The 9,991-nt window shown below is 40.9% G+C and overlaps 1 protein-coding gene across 2 annotated transcripts in view; it reads left to right on the top strand.

Moving 5' to 3' along the window:
- The window catches only part of CRCP (CGRP receptor component), a 29,263-nt gene extending 19,713 nt beyond the window's left edge, over positions 1-9,550 (top strand). For both annotated transcript variants that reach the window (XM_064677873.1, XM_064677874.1), the window contains one exon: positions 8,011-9,550. In XM_064677873.1, coding sequence (XP_064533943.1) covers positions 8,011-8,154 — 144 coding nt within the window. In that variant the 3' untranslated portion in view covers positions 8,155-9,550. The remainder of the gene's footprint in view (positions 1-8,010) is intronic.
- Positions 9,551-9,991: the final 441 nt, after the last annotated feature.

Raw genomic sequence — 9,991 nt, forward strand, 5'->3', positions numbered from 1 at the left:
GGTAAAAAGAAATTAATGACTGATAGCGAATTGTGAGCAGTGATGCAGAATGAGATATGGATATAAACAGACCTCCTCATGTAAAAGTAGCCATTGCCAACCTGTTAAGCATAATTCTGGTGTAAAGAGGGATTGTCACTAAATAAAAAGAGATGATTGTATTCCCGGAAGGATCTCCTTAGGAATCCAAACCCCCGTGGTAATAAAGAGCTTGTTATAATCAGGATATTATTTCAATGAGGATCTCTTGCATTAAGAACATCTGTTTGCCATCTTAACCTGAAACCAAAGCGAGGAGTAACAGGATCGTATTTTGCTGCAAAGAGGGGAAGGATTAAAGAGGCACCAGTAGGACTATTTTTCTTCTGTAGCCACAGAATAGGGATTATAACGCTGAAGGCGTCTCTTGGAAGAATGTTTCTAGCTGAGGAATTAATGCTGTGTTTTGTGATTGAGGAGATCAGTGTCAATCATCAGCCCAACCAAGAGCATTAAGGCTTCATGAGCTCTGCTTAGGCACTTAGTCATAAGCCATGATGTGGAGCCTGTCTCGTGCCTTTGTTAGCCTCATGTGCTTAGACACAGATTTATTTTATTGCCATAGACAGTTTCTTTTTCCCTTCTTTAAATGCAATAATCTTTTGCTGCTTTCAGGTGACTGTATGGTTTTGTTTGTGTCTTCCCTTCTCTCCTTGTTAATCCCCCTTAGTTCCTTATTATCTTACCTACCCATAAAATATTGAAAATATTGCTTCTGTGTCATGTTTGAAGTCCAGGAGGTAAATATAAGAAATTTGGGCCTTTCTATTAGAAGTCAGGTTTCTGTAGAGTGTCGTACTTTGGATATTCCAAGGTTTGTAGTGTGAAAGTTAGATAAAACTCATTGCTAAAACTTGCAGAAACACAGACACGAGATTTGAGTTCAGTGGCAGTTCATTATTTATCCAGAACCTGTCCCTAATGGTCAGTTGTGAAAAATGTGATATTCATACATTTGGGGATTAGCCTGAATTTCTGTTGTCATGGAGGTGTCGGGGATGTACTTACTCCTGTTCCATTGCAATTCCCCTGTAATTCCCAGGGCTGGTTTCTCCAAAACTAGCATCACAGTGATCTGAGTTGGCTGGGTTGTTAACGCTGTTTGATGAAGCCTCCCCGAAATTGCAGTACATTTACTCTCTCATCAAAGTGCATCAAAGTTCTTTTGAGCTCAATAACTGCTGGGAAACTGCAGAGTGGTTCATTTAAGTGAAATCCAGAGCCTGGGAGCCTCAGCAAGGAAATGATTTTGCTGTTCAGTTGCTGTCTTGAACCATTTGGGGTTTTGGTGAGGACAGGGGAAGGAGATTGTAGCAATCACTGAACACACAGACCCTCTGTCTTCTGTGAGTGTGAAATAAGGCAGAGCAGGGGGGGCTGCTCTGTTTTCCTTTGATGTCCGTGGGGAGAAGATTATCCACACACAGATTTCATGCAGGCAAGTCAATTCACTGCAGCTGATGGATGGGAGACAACCTACTGAGAAGTGAATATTAGGGTCTAAAATTGCCTTGATTCTCTTTCCACTGAACTTCCCCCTGCCTCTTAAAAGCTGTGAGTTGCTCCTGGAGTTGAATCAGAAATAAATGATGATGAAAGCTTCTGACCAGTTCATTTAATGCAGGCACATCAGTCTTCTTTTTAAAAAAGCTTTAAACAAAATGCTAAACAAACCATATCTATCTCTCACTTGCTCAAAGAGTTTTGATGTCTCAAACTCTTATTCAGTGTTGCCCGTCCATGGAATGAAGACAAATTTACCTGACAGGCTTTTAATTGCTCATGTGACAGGATGGGTATATTTATTGTTGCTTTTTTGCCTTTCCAGCTTTTTAGTTTTTTACTCTCCCTCTACGAAATTCCCTGGTTTTAGTTGTATGCAAATAATAGATCAATTTTGATAAAAATATATTTAAGCTAAAAAACCAAATTTATGTTGTGATCTTTTGATCCCAGGGTCTTCTGTAAGTCTTTCTGCATAAATTGGTGCCATTGTCTGTATTTGTCTTTTCCAGACCGTGTGCCAGGGTTTATTTTCAAACAACAATAGCAACAAAAGGAGCATGAAATTCTAATTCATACCCCACAGGGTAAAACACTGTACACACTGCAGCTATCTTGACCTCCTGTTTTAATCTTTAACATATGTTGTTCCTGGCTCAGTAATTCACAAAGGAGGAAGAAAAAAGACACTGATGTTCATCTAACCATGACAGTGGTTCAGCTTTGCTTAGTGCTGAACTGTGGTGGGGTTGAAGATTAAACATCTTCTTTTCTAATGAACAAATTGCTCCACGTTCTTCTCTCCAAATGGAAAAGTAGATTTTAATTCTGTGCTTTTTAAAACTGGATTTCCATCTGTCAGACCAGACAACCTTGTACCTGTGTGCTCTGCATAACCAGGCTGGCAGATTCTCTTTTATTCTTGACTAGAAAGTAATAATGTAAAGTATTCTTCTGGAAAATGGAAGATCTTAGAGGATTTAAACATTTTATTTTCTCAACAATATATTCTGCTTCCCACTTGGTTAATTAGCTCTGAGGGACATTAATCCAATCATTCAGTCTTTCACTTTATTTCTTTTTTTATGTGTTTTTTTCCTATTAGTGTGTTAGTGCTGAACAATTTCAAATTACTGCTCAAAGGAGGAAATAACAGTCATTTTCTCATCAAACATCTACCTCCTACACTGGAGTTAAATTATGTACTTGATTGCTTTGGAAGTGATCAGAACCCCTATTTCCTTTATTACTGTATTTACTGTTTATTTTTTAAATAGAACTCTTGGCTTATGATTCAAATAAACAGTAGCTTTTGGCCCACAGGTTGTTCTGCTCTGTGATGCTGAGGTTTGTTCCCCGCCAAATATTACTTGTCCTTCAGACAGTTCCTGACTTCTTTCATTACTTTTTGGGGTTCTTCAGTGTGGCTTTATTTATTCTTCAACATTTGCACTGTGTCCTCCTGTCTCAGGAGACTAAACGAAATAAACATTAGCACTGAAAGCTTGAAAGAAGCACAGCAAGGACGAGGAAGTTTCTTATACTTGGCTTTTATTTGGGCAAGCAGAAAAGGTATGGTTTTAATTAGGAAAAGCGTGTTCCAAAGTGTTTGTCCTTGTTTCACCAACTAAAAAAAAAAAACCTACACAATTATGTGTGTTTATGTCTGCGTTCATATTTTGTGCTTACATCCATACGTGGCACTGTGAAGGTACAGATTTGCACATTTAATTTATGAACAAACGCTTTAATCTTTGAAATTATCTTAATAGACTAGCTGTTACTTTCTGATTTACCTCCTCCACAAACCAAATCTTTAAAAGCTTCTGAAAAATGACTTTCTGCCCTGAGAATTCACCAGCAGGTCTTGACGTGACTCAGCGCTTAATGTCGTTCTGTTGATTACGTCCTGATTTGGTAATTAGGGTTGTTTTGTTCCTCTGAGAAGTTCAGGCATAGTGCTCCATTTAAAAAAGCTCCTGTTAAAATGTGCAGCTGGGAAGGGCTGCGTGGAGGCAGTAAAATATCCCACATCCACATTTGTTTAATGAGCACAGCTCTGGTTCCCAGTAGTGGTTCCGTTATGGAACGAGGCATCTGCCAGGGCTTCAGGCTGCACTTGGAGAGGGATTTGTCTTTGCATTCTCTTACAGCAAGATTCAGGGATGGGTGTCAGATGCCTGTTTCATTTTCCAGGGTTAGAAAGCCCATGCACAGATGTATCTAGAGAGGAAAACTGGCATCATTTTCTTGAGCTATTCTCCATTTAGTAAACATTTGCCTCATTTTAAGCTTCAAGTCCAGTTAAGTTAGTTGGAGCTCTTAGATACTTGAAATTAAGTCCAAACATAAGCTCTGGCTTAACAGTTGTATGCACAAGGTGCTTAAGCAAGTGAAAAATGGGTTATTAGATTTCTAAATAAAAGTAGCATTGCTCTCAAAGGTGAGCAGAACTGTGGCTTCAGCTGCCCTCTGAATACTTGTATATATTGCACAGTTCTGAAAACCTGGCTGTTTTTATCAATACATGATCAATAAAGTAAGAAGCAACTCTGGGTACCCAGGCTTGAAAAGTAAATACAAACTGCAGAGGGAACGTGCCCCTTTTATTTTTAGCTGTAGGAATTTTATGCCAGTTAAGTTCCCAAATAAGGTTTTCTTGATTCCTTCTTTGGTTGTCTTGTAGATTGTATTGTGTAGAGCATTAGCTCTATATTATATTGTTCAGAGGATTGGGGAACTGAAATGTGAAAATTGCTTCCTGTATGAGTATATTGCAATGGGAATTTAATAACTAACTGTTAGGAGTTTGGGTGAAATAGAAGTTATTAGTGAGGCCTGACTTGACTGAATTATCTCGACCACAGAGTTGCATTTCACAGATAATTCATCCTGTGTGTATGTATGAATGACACTGTGCTGTAGCATTTGCTACTAAAACCCTGGAGTTATTTTGGGATGGTTTAGACTTGAATGTAGTGACTTGGGAATTATTTATTACGGAAGCCACAGAGCTGCCACAGCTCACTGCCCTTCCCTGTGTTCACTTCCAAACCCCCTCGCTCAGCCCTGGGAAAGGGACACGCTTGTCTTGCTGCACATCAGGGTGCTTTTTCTCTATAAATTGTATTTCTGTAACACTGCCCAGTTCTGTTACTTACCCAAATCCCTGAATATTGAAAATAGGTGGGTCAGCAGCGCTTGGGTTGACGAGACCCTAAACTTTGCACATGGCACAGTCTGTGAGGGTGAGCTGTTTCCATTTGGGGTGTGTGGCACCGCCAACATCAACATCTTAGGTCATACACTTACTTCAAACATTTGCATTTTTGTTTTCCTTACTATAAACTTTGCATTCCTGACTGCTTATGGTTTGAGTCTGTTGCCTGAGCAGTTTCAGCCAAGTGCAAGTTAGGGGTTAGCAAGGCTTTCTGTTAGATATTTTTTCATAGATTGGTAAAATGCTTGCTAGAAAAGTAGGTGCTTGAATACAGTCGTTTCATTTTGCCTCTTAGGCTTTTTCTTACACATAATTTCTCAGCACCATATTTTCTAGTACTGTGGGTAGCATTTTGTCTTATAGTTGTAAATCAGAAGGCTGTGAGAACATCTGTTGAATGCAGGAAAAGCCTCTGGGTGACCTTCTGTTCCCCTTGAGATCTGTTTTCCTTTAGGACAGTTTCATTTGTCTCTTTATCTGCATGCTGTCTGTGCTTAATTTTTGAATTCTGCCTTTTGGCCTTCTGCTTTGCTGCTTCCTCACTGCTTATGTTTTCATAAGTCAGGCTCAGGCTGGTTTTTTTCACTTCCCTAAAGACTGAAAAAAATTGATTTTTATAGTTTATGCTTTTGATCCTTTGAACTCTTGAATGGTATCACAGCAAAATAGCACTGGAACATCAACCTGAATAGTCAGCTGTCTGTCCATCCTGCCAAATTTGTGTCTTTTGGTGGTTCCTGATGTGAGAGCTGGTGGAGAGGCACCAAGAGGGATGAGCACTTGGTGAGGCTGATGCAGTAGTTTAAGGAATTACCACTTCCCTCTGGCAGAGGTTAGGGATCTGTCAGCAGAAGGGAATCTGGAGCTACATCCCCCCTTCTCAGAGCAGTGTCTGGCATCTTGCTTTAAAGATGCTTTTCTCAGTTACGGCACCGGAGCGTCTGAAACACGAGAGCCTATTTTCCTTCATCAACTCTGTGCTAAAGTGATTCCTTGAGCTGCCAGGGCAGTCACCAGAGCTCATCTGTCACTGTCCAAGTTGTGTCTGCAGTTTGTCAGCCGGGCAGGGCTCGTGCTCAGCCAGTACAAATGACATCAACGGGGTTGTTCGTCCTGGGAGTTGGGGCATTACTCATTTGGAGTGATGTGCTCACTGAGGAACATGCAAGAAAACAGTGATTAGATTCTCACATAAGTATATTCTGTCTTAAATAAGACTCAGTGCTGATCTAGAACTCAGTTTTCTGTTTGAGTTTTGATTCTGTCCTTGTGTTTAACTCTGTCTCCCTGAAGCAAGCACCTGAAGGAGAAAGTGTTCAGAGAAAAAGAAGGGAGAGGGGAGATATAAATAGGGAAGGATAAAATTAAAATGGGTGGACTTCATGCCATCCAATAAATCAAATCTAAACTAGGCAAAGTGCCATTTTTCTGAAGATCAGAAAGCAAAGGGGGACATTGGCCACTAAGAGCTCAGACATCCTGCCTGGAATGATATTGCCTGTCCAAAGCATGTGGGCTGGTTCTTTGTATTTTCCTGCTGCTGTGGGGCTGTCACCTTTAAAATTCAATGTAACAGTAATTAATAACACTATAGTCCAGTCTGAAAACCAGGCTGATAATCCTCTAAGAAACTTAATAGCACAGGGCATCTGTAGAGTAATGCAGAGTCAGCAGGATTGGTACCAAGGAGTGGGTGTAACATACTTTACTTTATCATGGAATCACAGAACCCCAGAGTTTTTTGGGTTGGGAGTGACCTGAAGGAACATCTAGTTCCAACCTCCCTGCCATGGAGAAGGACACCTTCCACTTCAACATTTCATGATATGGTGTTGATGCTCCAAGATGTGCTGGTCAGGCTGCTGGAATGATCCCCTCTGGATGCAGCCCAGCAGCAATCACCTGACCCCACTGCAGTAGCTGCAGCAGTTCTCACAGAAAAGGAGGATTTTTAGTGTGTTTTTAGTGTATTTTAGTGTGTTTTAGCACATGGAGTACAGTGGAGCAGGTGGCTGGAACAAGAGCCAGGACTGTTGTTCAAGCCAGTGTCCTACAGTAGTTCTTGAGCTAACAGTACTTGGAAAGCCACTCCACAGGGAATTTCATCCTTTGATCGGGGATAGTCCCCAGAAACAGTCATTTGCAAATGGATATTCAGTGTCTGCCTTTTGCTACATGAGTGGATTTGAGCTGTGTGCACTTCCACTCATCCAGGATCTGTGGATAATGCTGATGAACTATGATCAGATTGTGCAAAGAGGGCTCGTAGGACTCTGAAGAAAAAAACAAGTTAATTGAATATACCACTCAGCTTTTCAAAAGGCACGATGCATCTGAATAGCTGACAGTTTATAGCTGGAGCTGATTAAACCTGCATTGACTTGGAACCATAATTAATATAAATCACTGCTCTTCAAAGGACATTTTAAAGGACTTTGTGAAAAAAAGAAAACTCAAACCCCACAATCCTAATTGGTTTCATTTGCATTTGAAGAGTTCTTCTGACTTGCTTTTCCAGTCCTCTGACAAGCTTTTTTCCCTTTTAACAGCTGCCTATAAATTAGGGCAGTTGTTTTACTGGTGGCAGTGATATAAGAGTTCCCACAGCTCCACAGTGGGAGTAGGTCCCCAATTAATCTCATGGAATCATATAGTTGATTTTGTGACAGCATATTTTGTGTTGCTCAGAGCTTTTTAAATGCCTTTATACCCAGGAATCTCCAGTCTAAGCAAATTCCAGTAAAGAGTAGCTGCTGGAGGATTAGGTGGTTTCTTTTATGGGCTGGTTACTTACAGTCCAGGTGCCAAGGTTCAGGGAACCACTCTCAGGACATCTCATTTCAGTGCTCCCATGGAAGCACAGGAACTTGGGAAAACAGGTCTGGAAGGTGGGTCTGAACGAGACCTAGATGAAAAGCCTGGCTCAAGACATGGATGTGTAGGTTGAGAGAGACTTGAGGAGAAACCAGGGAGGAAAGACTGTTCCAAGCACGGTGTGTTCCTTGTTGGAAGGAAAGCAGGGTCTCATTCCAGAGTGCCAATTGTAGTGGTTAACAATGGAGCTCTCCTTTCTTTTTTTTTTTTAAATATTGCAAGAGTTCTGCTTTGTAAAATGCTTTTGTAATGAGCTCAGACTGTATCTTGCCTCCACTGACAAAGTATTTCCCGATGAGTTGAGCTCTACTCTTTGGAGCTGAGGAAGGAAGTGTGGATTTAATGCTGACAATGGATTGTTTTTTGACCTGCAGATGGTAGAAGAAAGCGAGGAAAGGCTCACAGAGGAGCAGATCGAGTCACTTCTCCAGACAGTCACGAGTATTCTTCCAGGGGATCCGGAAGAACAACAGAGAGACTCAGCAATGGCAGTGGAAGACAAAGGTGACCAAGCATAGGAGGCTCCTAGACCAAAGCTGGCAGCAGTTTCAGAAGAGAATCAGCTAATATTTTTCTGTTTTTAACTTGATACCGGTTTAATCCTGTACTGGACATAATTGTAAAATATATTACCATTTTTATTACTTGGAGGAGGTGGTGAGGGAACCAATTGTTTACAAGAAAGCACAGAAAAGGACACTATTGTTTTGGTGTTTTGTCATCAACAGGGATGGCAGTAACTGAGCCTGTAATGGAGCAGCCTGAGAAGGCATGGGGCACAGGATCTGAAGCTTTTGTAATTTTTCATTACCCATGTAACAGCTGTACATTTGAATAGGCCCATGTACAGCTGGCAATGTTTGAATTATCACAGCAGTGCTATAATGGTAATTGCTTTCATAAGCTTTGGAATTGCCCAACTGCCTTTCAGAGTAGGGGCTGCAATGCAAAGCCAGCTTCTGGGGCTGTTTGGTGAGCAAAACAGAGGGAGGTACAAGAGCTGCCTGGGGTCTGGCCAGGCACTTCCAAGGAGGCTTTTGGCATCACAGAAGTGAAAGGATCTGTTCTCAAGGGTGTCTGGCAGTCCCTCCTCAATAACAGAGAGATCCAGATCACCAGCTAACTCAGCAAATTGCCTCTGAAGCCAGGGAGTTGGGCCAGTTTACAGCAGAGAGGCTCTGGACTCAAATCTTAAAGCTCTGACTAACAAACAGCAGAATATTGAGGGGTGAGGTGTGTATTTGCCCTTTGAACATTAATTCCAATATTTATACACAGACCAGTCAGTCCTGTGGACGTGCTGTTGGTGGTGGAATAAATGAGTCAACACCGAGGTCCTGATCTGGTTTAGGAGAATGAGAGTCTGTCCTGGATGAGGCAGAATTTTCTGTGTGCTGAGCTTTTGTCTGGTTAAGGACTTCAGGATCAAGTGTTTAATGTTGAAAGCCTTGATGATTATAATAAATCATTTGTGTGTGAGTATATATACACACATAAAGTCAGGAGCTACCATGGCACTGCTTTATGTTATGGCTGCAGACCATTCTTTTGTAATTATTATAAGGTACTGGAAATAGAAGTAAAATTTTAAGTACATCCTGGGAATTTTGTGAATTGCAGACAAGATATTAAGACCTCAAATCAGACATCTGACTTTTTTCCCTCCTCAGGTCTATCATGGCTTTATTTTGTGTTTTTATGCAAAGAATTTACGCTTTCTGAGCTTTAGTTGTGCTGTATATGGAAGGGACTGATAAAGTCCCGTGTCTGGGGGATTTGTGATATGTGTTTCCGTGGTATTTAAGCTTCTTTGATGTTTGGAGAGGAAAGAAAATTATTGGAAAATGTATTTGTTGCCTCTAAAAGATAATTTATCTTATATTAAATGCTTTCCAAGGCTGGAGACTAAAGGTACATTTTGACTGGGTAAGTGTAGTACAAGAGGGGGAAAGTCCTCAGTGGTTTTGTGAATACATCAATAGGTATTTTTCTCTCTAAATGTGCAAGAAAACAAGAAAGATAAGTGGATCGTATCACAGAATGGCATTCAATTAATTTTAAAATTAGCATTTTTATTCACAGCAGTGACTGATGTTGTTTGACATGCTGCGGCCTTGGGCTGCGGGTGTTTACATTTTCATCTGTCCTTCTCTAAAATTAGGTTATTGAAGTATGTTCTAAACTTATAAAAAGCAGATGGAACCAGATCACAAGTATCCTTAGCCAGCAGGAATGTTTTAACAGATCCCCGAAGCTGGATGCTCCATCCTGGGAATTGGTGGTTGGTTATCATCATGGGTGTTTGCCAGCATCCGTGTTCTCTTGATGTGTGGGTGTTGCACAAGGTGCAGGAAC

This window comes from Pseudopipra pipra, chromosome 21, assembly GCF_036250125.1.
Source record: "Pseudopipra pipra isolate bDixPip1 chromosome 21, bDixPip1.hap1, whole genome shotgun sequence".
NCBI lineage: Eukaryota > Metazoa > Chordata > Aves > Passeriformes > Pipridae > Pseudopipra > Pseudopipra pipra.